General features: G+C 36.2%; 4 protein-coding genes across 4 annotated transcripts; 1 reads left to right on the top strand and 3 right to left on the bottom strand.

Annotated features, from left to right (window-relative positions):
- Positions 1 to 4: 4 nt before the first annotated feature.
- On the bottom strand, positions 5 to 779 carry RO3G_06834 (uncharacterized protein; the record flags this gene model as incomplete). The annotated part of the gene is made up of 3 exons (XM_067661424.1): positions 5 to 13; positions 72 to 154; positions 242 to 779. 3 exons carry the CDS (start codon positions 777 to 779, stop codon positions 5 to 7), a joined length of 630 nt encoding a protein of 209 aa, XP_067517525.1.
- Positions 780 to 1,482: 703 nt separating this feature from the next.
- Positions 1,483 to 8,732, bottom strand: RO3G_06833 (uncharacterized protein; the record flags this gene model as incomplete). The annotated part of the gene is made up of 21 exons (XM_067661423.1): positions 1,483 to 1,502; positions 1,565 to 1,697; positions 1,753 to 2,050; positions 2,125 to 2,247; positions 2,296 to 2,384; positions 2,440 to 2,564; positions 2,620 to 2,817; positions 3,008 to 3,107; positions 3,263 to 3,457; positions 3,515 to 3,593; positions 3,657 to 3,797; positions 3,852 to 3,923; positions 3,982 to 4,783; positions 4,845 to 6,474; positions 6,547 to 6,756; positions 6,808 to 7,266; positions 7,326 to 7,464; positions 7,520 to 7,692; positions 7,890 to 8,270; positions 8,342 to 8,604; positions 8,672 to 8,732. 21 exons carry the CDS (start codon positions 8,730 to 8,732, stop codon positions 1,483 to 1,485), a joined length of 5,691 nt encoding a protein of 1,896 aa, XP_067517524.1.
- An 811-nt stretch (positions 8,733 to 9,543) lies between these two features.
- RO3G_06832 (uncharacterized protein) lies at positions 9,544 to 10,389 on the bottom strand (the record flags this gene model as incomplete). The annotated part of the gene is made up of 4 exons (XM_067661422.1): positions 9,544 to 9,671; positions 9,822 to 9,910; positions 10,167 to 10,274; positions 10,352 to 10,389. The coding sequence occupies 4 exons, from the start codon at positions 10,387 to 10,389 to the stop codon at positions 9,544 to 9,546; spliced, it is 363 nt and encodes a 120-aa protein (XP_067517523.1).
- A 1,133-nt stretch (positions 10,390 to 11,522) lies between these two features.
- On the top strand, positions 11,523 to 11,947 carry RO3G_06831 (uncharacterized protein; the record flags this gene model as incomplete). Its single annotated transcript, XM_067661421.1, has 3 exons — positions 11,523 to 11,648; positions 11,694 to 11,785; positions 11,887 to 11,947. 3 exons carry the CDS (start codon positions 11,523 to 11,525, stop codon positions 11,945 to 11,947), a joined length of 279 nt encoding a protein of 92 aa, XP_067517522.1.
- Positions 11,948 to 13,953: the final 2,006 nt, after the last annotated feature.

The raw sequence follows: 13,953 nt of genomic DNA, 5'->3' as shown, positions 1-13,953 counted from the left end.
GTCGTCACTTGGTCTAGAGGTTCGTTGTGTCGATCGAACCAACCTTTCTTTGGCAGGCTGCTGTTATTCACAGGCTCTCCAGAGAGGGTAGGCGTTGGAGAAGGCTTAGGTTGAAGTTCTTGATCTTGTTTGTCAAAGATACTACCCATGCCATCTGTGTCAAAAAAGACGATATCATCCATATTGGGTAGCACCAAACTTTCCTTGAATATATCCTCTATCCTGGCTTGAATCATCTTACTGACAACAGAATAACCGATTCGCTTTTCCCAAACAACGGGTTCAATAACCCAATCCATCTTTGGACTGTGATAAAAACTATACCAAGCACGATTCGTTGGGGGCTCTTTGATTTTGATCATCATCTTGCCTTCCAGTGATTTCAGTGTGATGGCCAACACGAGTTGTATGTGTATAGGTGGTAATCGATCCGAGTAGGTCCACTTGAGCACCGTTTCGAGTTCAACACGGAAGCATCCTTGATAGGCAACATGCATTTCGCACGTATATTCTCCCTGAGGACTCAGATGGATCAAACGCGGCTGGGTCAGTGTGGGCGCTGCGTGACCTCCATCGACCGATCGAAGGGTGATCTCTCCCAAATAAGGTGGTCGACGGGCGTTCAACTTGGCAACTTTGGTCATTACTTTTTGATAAAAGAACTGACGTACTTTCTCTGTCTTGTAAACGCTCAGGAAAAGACGACCGAGAAGGGCATTAAGCCATTGGGGTTCAAGTTGTTTAGGATCACGATGAATGGTGGATATTAAATGTTTCATCGCCGCTGGATCAAATTGCGTATTTTTATTCGTTGGTTGCTCAAGTTGACTCGCTTGTACAAGTGCCAGGTACCAGTCCTCCTTGTCCACACAACGACTGCATTTGAGATAATAATCTGATAATTCATGACTCTTGGGCCTTAGGTGAATCCAGTTTCTTTTTGAAAAAAACTCATGGTCTTTTAGCCCAGAGGGGTGCATGTGTACTGTATACTGATTGACACAAATCACCCCTTGACAATGCAACCGTAAGTCAGAGTCGTACAAAAATAATGTGCCGCACTTTAAGACGGCGTAATAGTACTGTTGGTTGGTATTTGATAAATATGATTTGACAATCCCTCCAAAAAAGGTACCGCCTTTTTCTAGCGGTTTCCGATTTGTGTTTTGTGTGACGTGCAGCCAGCCGTCCCTGTGAAGGGCAGTCGATTCTTCTTTTTGATCTTCTATTTTTTCGTATAATATTTGTTTATTTGAAGCAGACGGACTGAAAAGGAATAAAATAAAAACAAGTGTGGGTATTAAGGTTAAGCCTCCTATAATATAGGCAATAACTAAAGAGGTATAAGACGTCATTCCAAAGTACTGAGAGATTAGCTTTAAAGAAGAAGAAGAAAAAAAAAAGTAAGAAAAAGAGAAAAGAGAAAAGAACGTTACAATTCTTTTTGTTTATGCTGTTTATTGATAAGTCCGGCTCGGTACCTCATATATAGGCTGCCCAACCTTATATCATTAAAAAATTAGTACTTTTTTCATAACTGTGACATATCTCTCTCTTTTCTTACCAGGAAACATTTTGGATAGATTTGTCATATCTACAGCAGTAGAAATCAGCCTTTCTATTTCGGTAGATACACCAGATTCAGCAGCCATTTGATATCGTTTTTCAAGTAGCAACATAATTTCATCAGCCTTATTCTTGAAGAGGAATGCATCAGAGTCACACATAATTTTCTTTCCTTTTATTTATTACCTTCATGCCAGGTTTTGCTTTGGGGCTACTCCACTCGTTAAATAGTGTCTGGAACACTCCGATGAGTGCTTCACGGTTATTTAGTAGCACCTGCAAAGTGACTTCACAGGTCTTCCGGTACTGTCCTTCGTATCCAAGTACGCCCATGGCGTCCACTAGATTATGAGTAAGACGAAATGGAACCACTTCAGGTACAGTTAATCTAAGCCCTTTATCAAACAACATGTTGAGATCTACGTGGACTGTATCTCCATTTGTACTATCAAATAGTATGTTTTCGGCATGTCGGTCGCCAAGACTATTATGGAAATTGAGTCAATTTAAGGTTAAACATTTTTTTGTGTGCGATCAGAAAAAAAGTGACATTTTTACCCGAGCATATGACCCACAATAGACATAACAGCTAGTGTCTTCACATATCTGGTTCGACTCGCTAGCCATTGGTTAGGCTCTGGGAAAGATTTTATAAACCACTTGTGCATAACAGGAGGACATCTATAGTAAGCTTTTAGTATGTATTTTCTTTCCTTGTCTATTATGTACTGTTTTAATATGTTTTTAAATGAATTCAACAATTCTTCATCTAAAAGGTTAGGTGTTTGTCTATGGGCTCTATAGGCTTGTTGAATTTGCTACAAGTATAAACAATGATTAAAAAAAGAGATGCGAAAAGATTGTGAAACCTACTAGGAACTTAATTCCCAGATTGTCGTAGACGTCGGTAACAATTGCTTTCAAGGGTATAATATTATCAATCCATTCAATCAATCCCCATTCATCACCCAAGGGGATGACAGCATACGTTCTGATATCTATAGGAGAATATGAGTAAAGTTATAGTAACTGGAGCTTTTTTTTTATAAATACAAAGATTTCTGTCTCTTGATTCTGGATTCTTTTTTAAAAAGTCGTTAATCATATAATTAAATTCCATCATACGAGCATCTTTTCTTAAATCATCGTTTGCTTTACACAAAAATTTGTAAGTTCTTCCGTCACTTCCAATAAAAGCTATTCGCTTGGGCTGTTGGAGTGATCTCATAACTTCTACTTGGCATGAAATTTCTATAAAAAGAATGGTTGTTATTTTTGGTAAACTTATTCACAAAGGAGTCTATTTCACCTGTAATTGTTACTATTTCCCCAGGAAAGGGATCAAATTCTTCATTTTTTTTAATTACTTCAGGTAAACGTGGGAAAAGACTGCTTTCTCTTGGGATGGTGAGTAGTGAACCTGTCATTTTCAACTTTTTACTAAACGCTGAGATTTCGCTTAAATCTAAAGAAGTTTTGGATTTTTCCAATGGTGTATATTTTGATAGCTTGTGTAAAAAACCTCTGAGGTCCACTGCTTGCTAGATAAACAAAAAAATGTTACACATTCAATTCATCACATTCTTTTCTTTTTCTTACGTGAATGATCAACGGTATCATCGTATTACTGTTTTTTGCCTAAAAAACCACGAGATGAGTACAAAATGAGCTTAAATCCAATTATTTATTCTCTTACTCTTGCACGGTCAATTATAACTTCAATTCTTTTAGCAAGTAATGGTGCTCGGGATTCGAGTGCATTTAAAAGAAACCATATTGAGTTTCTTGGATAGGTGCTAAAGACATGTTCAATAATTGCAGAAAGAGCACTTGCAACTTCTTCATTTTCAACCGTTAGGTGTGATACTAGACGTGTTAGGAACTTGCCAAACTTTTCATCAAGACAGTGAGAGTTTTGTTCTTTCCCTTTATCCCTTCAATAATGTACCTGATATACGGGAACAATACTAAGTACTTTTTTCATATAGTTGTTTGTTTTGGCTAATATCCCAAGTGCTTCCTTTTTCCTATGAAATAATAATAAAAAAGGCTTTTAGACTTTTTGTTTTCAAAAGAAAAAGAAAAATTACGTTGCATCATCACATTTATCAGCAATTCCTATTATTGCAACCCAGGAATTGATAAGCTTCGACATAGATGAATAATAATATTTTGAACCATAACTGAGGGCTTTACAGGCTGTTCTTACAGCAACCATATACACTTTTAACCTATCATTTTATACATCAGTAAGTTGTTATACCAAAACTGATGAGTTAGTCTACTTTGTACTGTCAGATCTACCACTGTGAAAGCTCGATAGGTAGTTTCCATATTGTTCAAATGCTTTCTCGCGCCTAACATTATTGTCAATGATAATACGTCAATAGATAATTTCTAAGTAAATACACTTACTTGGTTGTGCCTTTTTGAGCAATATCCATATATTGTCTTGCTGTTACGTCATTATAGATGCTTTTATCCTTCAAATAGAAAGAATTTAAAATTAGGGCATCCTGAGGCTGTATCAGTGTTCCTCTTCTTCTCAGCAAATTGACCGCATCTTGCTTGAGCCCACTTTTCCACAGCCATTTGGCCCTTTCTCGATGGCTTAATTGATTTCCCTTTCTTTCAGCTTTCAGAATGGCATCAAGTGCCATTGTCATATGTCCGTTCTTTCTGCAGTATTTGGCGATACTTAGCCATATATTAGAGGAAGATAGAGATAGGTGCTCAGGCCTTACATCGTAGAGCACAGCACGTCTTAACTCAAGCAACTCGTGCATATACTGAAACTGAGGCATAAGTAGCTTTAGATTTTTATCCCATTGCTGTTCAAGCGTTGAAATCCTTGGCATTATCTCATTTGCTTCCCATGCTTGCTGTGCATCTTCCATTTCTTGTAATAATTGCAACTTAAAAATGGTTGGATATGATTTTCGATATGACTCTGATGTTTTGGAGCCTAAGCTACCAAGTAAATCACGTCGTGCACGCTCAATATATTTTGCTGTCTTTAAACTTTGGTTCTTTCTTATAGAATCTAATGCGCGGGCAATAAATGTCTCTGTGGTCTCTATTGTTGGCTGCTCAACAATCTTATTAAGCATCCCCCAGTCTTCTATTCTCCACGCAGCATCCATTTTCGATGCATTCATCTGAGGCAACCATTGAGGGTTAGTTTCTGCTAACTTATCAGCAAAATAGAAAATGGAGGCTATGATATAAACTTTTAAATATCTAAAGAAATGTTTTTCTTTTCTTTTTCTGTTAATTACCATAGCTTCCTGATTTTTTGAGACACTCTAGATAACCCGTACAAGGGGATAGATCATGAGGGTTTTTAGCAATATCATTTACATAGTATACTTCTGCATCCTTCCATTTTCCTAAACTCTCTGCCCGAATGATTTCTTCATCGCTAGTAAACCGTGTGGTATACATGGCAAACAAAGCTTGAAGGTCTGCCATGTCTTCTGCTTGGGCATAAATTTGTCGTAGAAACCGCACAAGCTCAGCATCTTGCATTACACTATTAGAACTTGTCTTTACATAATTCTCAAAGTGCATCAATGCCTGTGGATAAGCCTTGGCATAAAATGAGGCCTTGGCCATCAATATATCCGGAATGGACTCCAAAAATTGCCTCACTGCGATCATCGCACCTGATTTATCTTCGCTGCCAATACGATACATCCATTGTCGACAATGTTCAGTAATAGCCACGACAACTTGAAGAGACAGTCGATTGTTTCTATCTACCTTGTTTAATGTCGAGTTGGTCTCTAGTACAAGCTTGAGCTCATTTACAATATTCCTAGTTTCACTTGCAGACATTGTCAAAATGATGTGAAGTACTAAATGAGGTAAAAGGTATAGCGCCACATCTAAGTTTCCATAGTAAATCATCGGCATACATGCCGAAAAAATAGTTCTAGCTTGACCACCGGCTTGTTTCTGCAGAAGACAATACCAATGCCGAACCCAAGTTGAAAAGTCATGTACTTCCGAATAAATTGGATATTCAATAGGTTTCTCAGATAGCGAAATCTCGTAAGAAGATCTTAAGTAGGGTGCCAAAAATTCTTGAATTGATGGTGGGAAGTTAAGCCAAATCTTGTAAGTCTCTTTATACCTTTGAACATTTTTCATATCTTCTACAGTAGTAAATCCAGCACACTTGAGTAAGACTTGAATAGAATATGAAACGAATTGTTGTGTCACTTCATTATTCACTGCATGATAGGTAGGTATAAGACTGTTGAGGATGAGATCACATATAAATCGCTGGTTCTCTTCTGAAGACTTGAAGTTTTTGAGAACATAAACCTTGTCATCCCGGAACTTGACCTGAATTCGACTTGGGTCTATAGCACCCAATTTACCCAAACAAACAGCAGCCGCATAAGAAATTTCAGGGTGATGAGCGTATTTGCGTGTAAGTAATAATAGCTGAGAAAACAGCTGTCCTACTCCTGTGCCTAGTGTTCTCTTTTGATCCAGCAAGTAACACATTTTTTGCACTGCGCCCAGGACTTCTACATCATCCTGATGGCAGAGATTGGCAAATGATCGATTAAACTCTTTTACCCACTGCATCTCGCTACTACCTTCGATAAACTTTCTTGTCTCTTGAAGCTCGTCAAAAGGCGGTAAAGTAGGTATTTGATCAAATAAAGGTCCAGTGATATTATAACGGCCTATTAATAGTTCTTTGATAGTGTCAGCAACAGCTATGCGAACAGAATGTTCCGAACGACATATAAGTTGAATGAGGCCTCGAATGATGGCGTTTAAATGAGATTTCAATCCTTCATTATCCAAAGTAAATATAAAACAATTCCATAATTGAAATGCATCCAACTCCATCCCATTTATATCACTAACTGTATAGAACATTTTTATCAGCTATGTAAGATTTAGATGCATAAGTACAGATCCCATTTTCCTATCTTTTTTTTTAAAACAATTCGCGCTTACATGTACAGCATGATGATGAGTATCTGAACCTATTAATTTCATAACTTCTTCAAGAGACTTCAATGCGTGAGGGTGCTCTGGATTGGGTCTCTTTTCTCTTTTCGCATTAATTAATTTTGCCACCTTTCCTAATATTGCAATAATGCTGATAGATAGATACATTGACAAATTCACGCCATCACCTTTCATTTGATTTAAAGCTTCAATTGCCTATTAAATTGAGCTTAGTCGATTAAAGTACTTAGCTATTTTGTATTTTACCTGTAATCTTTTATCTGGTAAACCCAAATCAAGCGCCAAAGCAGTTGTTATTTGTGTTTGATTATTAGTTTTCATTGTTCTAATAATGGCTTTTGACCCAGTCATTTGCTCTATTCGTTCTTTTCCTTGGCGTTTCACTTCCATGTCTTGCTCCATTAATAAAGCAATGATGATATCAGACGCGTTTGTTTTACAAAGACTAGTAATTGTCATAGAAAGGGAAATAGATATTGCTGCTAAAGATTCATTGTCTGGTGCACGAAGAACCGCATAAGGTAACGTGTATTTTTTATAAGCTTGCAAAAACTGTGGTGTTGAATAGCCAAGTAAGTTCGCAATTGCGTCTGACATGTTAGGGTCATGAGGAAGCATCCTAACCATTACTTCAGAAATAGGTTGAAGGTGTGGTTTAAGCAGTGTTTGTACATCAGTGTTGATATAACTAGCAATATCCTTTAACTAAAGATCATAGCATGTAAGCAGCTTTTTTAAACATATGGCTTTTTCTTCTTTTTTACCATTGCTATTATTTCAAAACCTTTTTCATCACCAGGATTTAAGGATACCAACATATTGATAATAGATGACGTGATTTCATAAAACTGTTTATCTACAACATTGAACTTGGCAGTAGAATGCATGCTTTGAATTTCTGGCCTATTAAACAGAAAAGTAAGAAAAATGAGTTGATGTAAGCAACACTTATGCTTACTTTAATGAGTCCTGATCAATGTCCATTGTATCTATATTTGCTTGCGAATATCTAACAAGCATTGTGTCTGTAGATTCGATCAAGATTTTTGTTTTAGTGAAAAGTATGTCCAAACTAGGGGAAATGTTTTGCTTATCAGATGAAGAATCTAAGTATTGACTTAACCAAGGTATCTGTATGTAGTTCTTTAAGAGTATGCATGATAGATTCAATATCAATTGCACCTAAATTGGCAGTTAGACTCACGCTTAATGAGAGTTTACACAGAAGAAGAAAAAACCTTTTTCACTCCCCAATCTCGGCTTGATACTATGGCATTTAATAATCCCATTAAATCCAAGGGGTTCCTTAACTTAATGTCTGAATTTACTCGGATCACTTGATCAGCAGAGTGTGATAGTTCATCAACAATCTCATTAGATGCGTTTCTTTCAGCACTGTGTTTTAATACTTGTAGTATGCTTATCAACAAGTTTTCCAATATCGAATCATTTACCATGCGAAATTCACAATTATGAATGCATACTTGAAGAAGTTTGTGTGCTGCATTGATGATAGATGATTTGGGTATATTAGTGCAACGTAAACTTGCTTCAAAAATAGAAGGTAGATCATTCCATATCCTATGTGTATCAGCGCCACAGTATGTAGTTTTTTGATTATCAATCATCATAAAACATGCTTCTGTTGTGATCTGTAAAAGTTGGAGTAGGTTTCTTGTTGAAAGATCGCTCAAGTTGAATGTATCCCACTAACATAAAAAGTAGTGTTATTATTGCTTTTCCTTTTTCTTCAGCATTTCTTAGTAAAAAAAACAAGTACCAGTGCATTGAACCTTTTCTTATAGGTTTTGATAATATCTCTTAAAAATAGAGTGGCGTCTTTTATGATTTGAGTGTTTTGTGGAATATGTTGATCACAAACATAATCATGCAGTTGTGCAATTGTATGACTGTAATGACTTCCCAAATTTTCTAAATCTCTTTTGTTTCGAATGGCATGTTGAATTAAGGGTACAAATAATGAGGAACAGAAGGTGGGTGATACATTGACTGCGTAAAAACTTGATAATGTGTTGCTAATATCTATAAATATCAAGAATGCATTAGTTAAAAAATGCAAGACATAATTTCCTAATAAAACCTTCTATACTATCATTTGCTTCTAATTGTGCTTTTAAAAGATCTTCGAGTTGGCTTGGGTCTACTTTCATATATAAAAAAAAAATATGCAAACACGTCAGTCGCGCAATGAATGAGGGAAAATCAAAAAAAAAGTGTGAATTTTATATACGTTTAAACACAGATTTTTATTTATAATTTATTGAAACCTCTATTGAGCGCACGATTATAATATTATATCTTTCCCGCCCGAGGCAGGTCAAAAGGGAGGGAAATTGGTAACTAAAAAGCCCTTTTGGGATCAGGAGTAAAAATGCTGTGGAAAGAGTGAATGGGATCAAGTGTAAGATACACTAGCGAGAAGGAGAGGAGGGGAGCCATTCTAAGAGTCTTTGCCCTAGGTGAGTGGGCGGAATAGGCGGATACTTAGTGTGATGTAGGTAATCGAGTTCATATAGGATTATGCATACAATTGGCCAACGGAGGGTCCATGAGAGTGTTGTGTTAAAGGAACGAGGTTTCCTGGCAGGTAGTATATTTAGAAGGAAGGACAATGGGTCAGAAATAGTTTCGGGCATCATGAGTCAACGGTGTATCTGAAGGCAGTGAACGGCATGGGCTTTTGTGAAGGACTAGTCAGGATGCCGAGGATAGGTTTTATATCGATCACCTGGGAGCCATACCAGGCGCCAACGTATACAGCGGCTTCTTTCAGACTTGGACATAGGTAGCCATAGAACGGGGTTGAGATAGATACTTGGGCGGCAGTGTATAAGGAGGACGGAGGCATGCATAGAACGTTTGCGGTTGAGGTTGTCTTGGCAGTATTCTCGTTGTACTGAACGTAACGAGCTGCGATTCAGGGACTCTGGATTTGAGGAGCATCGCTTCCAAATGGGAGACTTAGAGAGCTTGTACCATTGGGAGTAGCTTCGGGGCTGGCGGACAAATGGAAGATGGTGTAGCAGAGCATCTTCTGGTAGAGTAAAGGAGCGTAGAAGGAACTGAGGTAGGAGAGTGTAAGCACGTTCCTGCATGGTTGGTAGGCTCGACATGAATTTTATATACACTATTTTCACAAATTATTCGTACAAATTCAAAAAAAAAAAAATCGTGCGGTTTAAAGATAAACTTATTGGTACATGAGTTGCACGAAAAAAAAAAATAATACATTGACTTACGGTTCAAATACTCTTCGAATCTAGCAGCTGAATATCTACAAAATCCTTGAAGATCGCTCAAAAGGATTCTGCTGTATGCATCTTCACTTCTAGATGACAATGTCTTTTTCTGCGAAAGCTCTTTTCTTTTAAGCTTGCTTTTGCATACTGATCAAAACTGTCCAGTTAGGTTGAGCTCAGAGAAGTAAGGCAGGAATATAATCACAACTGTAGCCGCGATGACTTCATATCCAGTCTGATATACATTCGAAAAGAATAGTATTTGTTATGATGTCAAATTTAATCCATGTGAGCATATGGTGGCCTACTATAAGCTTGCTCGCTTATTTGAAGCTCTCAGATTACCTATTCTCAATTGTTTTCCTCTTCGCAGAACCTGGATACCTGGCTATGCAACAATTGATAACAAAGTTTTCTGTCCAAATATTCTTGGCCGTCCGTGAACTAATAGTGCTAATAAAATGAACCTTTGGGCCGAGATAGTTGATATTATTGTATTACACATGTAGTAAAGTAATAATGTAAATTACTACGAACAATGGTCCTCCAAATTAGGAATACCGGACATTGTGTTATACCACTTCAAATAAAACTATATCCTGATCCACTCCAGAATATTCCATAAGTTCCTGGATCAGGATTAATAATTACTTCTTGATAAAAAGATGTTTGACAATGTCAATCATATAAATAATTCATCGTCTAATATCGATTAATAGTCAATAGACATATACTGTAAATACTAATATTTAGCCGTGGAAAGAAAAGTATAAACAGCCTCATATTTTTAACTTGAATAAAGGACAATCTACTTTGAATCTCACTTATTTTTATGTTTGCTGATTGATTTTGTACTTTTTTATGTTATGAAACCCCAAATATCGCAGTGGTCATAAAGTAGTCAATGATACCACTCCCATTGTGTGTAATAGAGGTAAGTCTGCCATTAGCCAAGCATTGACTCCAAAGAGTTATATCGTATGAATAAATTCAAAATTGCAAGATATTACCACAATGACTAGAGCATGAATCATCGGTAAACAAATCTATTCTTGCATTAAAGTCGCCACAAAATACAACTAATTTTGTATTATGGAGAGTTTAAGAACGAAGTACCAATACCTCTTGAATTGAAGTGTGATCCAAGGATGATAGGAGGTAGAAACAATGAACGTGAATTTTTAATACTATAAATGAAAGGGTAAGTTTGTCTAGTACAGGATGGTCATGAATAATATGATGAACTAGAAAGGGACTGAAAAAATTAACTAATAGGATGAGCTCAAGGCTTCCATGAAACCGAAGGGAGTTGATGGGCTGACCATAAGTATGGAATTGTCGCCAGGAAGTAGGGTACCGATTAGGAGCAACTGATCAAGTTTCTGTTACTAGTAGTATGGCCAGTTGTAATAAGAGAGATAGCTTGTTTAAGTAAACCGATAGCGTTAAACAGAGAAATGGAAAGGGTTGACACTATTGATCAGCAGAACTGTCAGAGGTGTTCTCTTATAGCATGTCCGAGTCCTCATCTGAGCAAAAAAGCTCAATAAGATTATTATTTTGCTAAGAAGAGATTATATCATTAAGGTACGACTTTTGTATCCAGTCTTTACTGTAAAAGTATCTCTCCACAGCATACTTGACTAGCAGACAAATGAAAGTGAGAGACCGCTTCATTCGGCTGCAGTGGTGCCTAAATGCATGATTATTGCGTCCCTCCATGGTACAGCTATTGTATTTTTGATCCTTGAGGATGGATCTATCACATGGGTTAAATTTTTCTCTGAGCTATACTTGAACTTTTATAGATGCTCTGTTAATTCAGATGTATAATCGCTGTGTATTAAAAAGGCTACTACATTGCGGGTCAAGCTGTGGATATCTGTGATACGGTTGTTATTTATTTCAAGTTTATGGAGGCGGCTGCGTAATTGTCCAATTGATACGCTGAACTTGGTTGAAATGTAAATATATTGGAAGCTTTGGTTCTCAGAAGGTGACTACAGTAGGCAAGAAGCAGCTTCTTATCGTTGGATACGGAGTTGCTCATGTTTTTTTGTCATAGACTGTTTGATTCTGTTCAAACGATCAGTGTCTCTCCAAGGAAGAACTGGTTTAATTTATAGCATTGTTTACCAACAATACATGTACAAGAATCATGCTTCATTTTATTCCCATCAGTCCCAAAAAATAACGCAAACAAAACAAAACAAAAAAAAAGGGCAAAATAGACTCAGATATGAAAATGTATAAACAACAATACAAATGATACTGACACCTACAAAAAAAAATGATATTGACTATTTCATTTCATTTTCTTTTCTTTTTTTAATCCTTAATCATCATTATTACTATATTTTCCTAGAAGATAAGTGAGTACTGCTTAAAAGTATAATGAAATCATATTAATAAAGTAATATTTGTTCATGTGTCCTGAACAATAGGGGACAGGTTAATTTTTTTTTCCTACAAAATTGTTACACACGAAACTCGGCGTAAACTTGTGTTTCCTTCCTTTTTTAATTAAACTAATTAACAAAAAAAAAAGCACATTTTTATAGGAAAAAAAATGCATTTCACACAAGATATGATTAAAACAAAAAAAAGAGACACAGAATAGTTTTTTTCTATTTGCTTGTACGCTTTTAATACCTTTAAATAAAATAAGAGAACGATAGGTCTTTAAATTTCATGTGAATTTATGCAGAAAATGGTTGTACAGACAAAGAAATAGACAATCAACCATCTTGCTTATTATAGAGTGTCATTCATTTAACAATGAAAATAGAATAGAAAGATTTGAAAGAAAGAAAAACCTCCCTTAAGCAAGTTGCTGTATGTAGGGAATGTTAATTATTGTAGTTGGAAAAAAAAAAAAAGCTCAAGTTTGTTTACTCGTTAGTCTAGAGTGGCTTTGTCTTTTTGTTTATCATCCCTTTATGGATAAACAAGTTTTTTAAAGTTTTATAGAAATCCAAGAAAAAAGAAAAATGCCTCATCAGAAATGTGAAAATAAAAAAAAATATATTTAAAGAATTTGTCCAAAAATTTTTTTTTCTTTCTTTATCAAACAATTACTCTTCTCTAAAACTGATGGCCTAAATACTTTGTCTTTTCAAATCTAAACTTGGTTCTTATGGCCTTTTGTCAAAAACTTCTCTTCTCAAACAAATGCTTTGCTGCTTTTATGCTTCAAACATCTCTCTCTCTTTTTGGCTTCTTAAAATCTCTTATCTGCTATCAACTTAGTCTTTAACCAATGTTAAAAATATATGGCCCACATAATACATCTATTCTCTGCCTCTTTGTATGGTCCCTTTGGTTTCATTCAATGTTAAACGCATCATTCCATTGGTTTCAGTGGTTAAAAAAGAAATCATATCTTGGCCTCATAAAATGGTAAAAAATTTCTTTTGTACTTTATAATTATTTTATTAACATTCTTGAAATAGCTTACTCTGTCTGTCTTTGTTAGTCTTGGTCAAGAATATCCTTTTTGCTGCATCTTTGGCTAAATAGTAATTTTCATAGTAGGATTATCCTTTTTATTAACTTGTTCTCCTAGTTTAATAGTGTATTTTCTCCTGTGTCAAGATAAATGGTTTTTCTTTAAGGCTGCTCTTGTACTTGCTTCTATGTCTGCATGGCCCACTTGGGTGCAATCCTTTCCCTGTAAAAGCTCTATTTTGGTAGTCTCTTTATCTTTGTAATCTCTTCTCTTCCTATCTCTTTATGACCTCTTTGCTATGCTTCTGAAATCTGTGGCAGGATGGGACGATGATCTGCTGGAACTTGTAAGCTCTAAGGAGGAATGGGAACTCAAGTAAAAGTAATACTCGCTCTGTTCATCCTAGTGCTAGACGGATGATGTCTTGACATCTGAAGCTACAACGAGCGAAGTAACAGACCCGGTCACGCTTTGCTTGAGAGAGGGTGATCCCTAGAAATAGGGTATATCTTTCGCAGAACATTTCAGACATAGACTTAGAACCTGACAGTGAACGGAACGCCCTTCGGGGTACCACTCATATCCTATAGACTTGAAAAAGTGTTTAAAAGAGTAATTCAAGGGTGATTCTTATTATCTTTTTAAAAAAATATTATCTTTTAAAAAAATTACTACCTTAAAAAA

Source organism: Rhizopus delemar, genomic scaffold (assembly GCF_000149305.1).
Source record: "Rhizopus delemar RA 99-880 supercont3.5 genomic scaffold, whole genome shotgun sequence".
NCBI lineage: Eukaryota > Fungi > Mucoromycota > Mucoromycetes > Mucorales > Rhizopodaceae > Rhizopus > Rhizopus delemar.
Note: the sequence above shows the minus strand (reverse complement) of the source record. Positions and strands in the feature narration are given on the sequence as shown.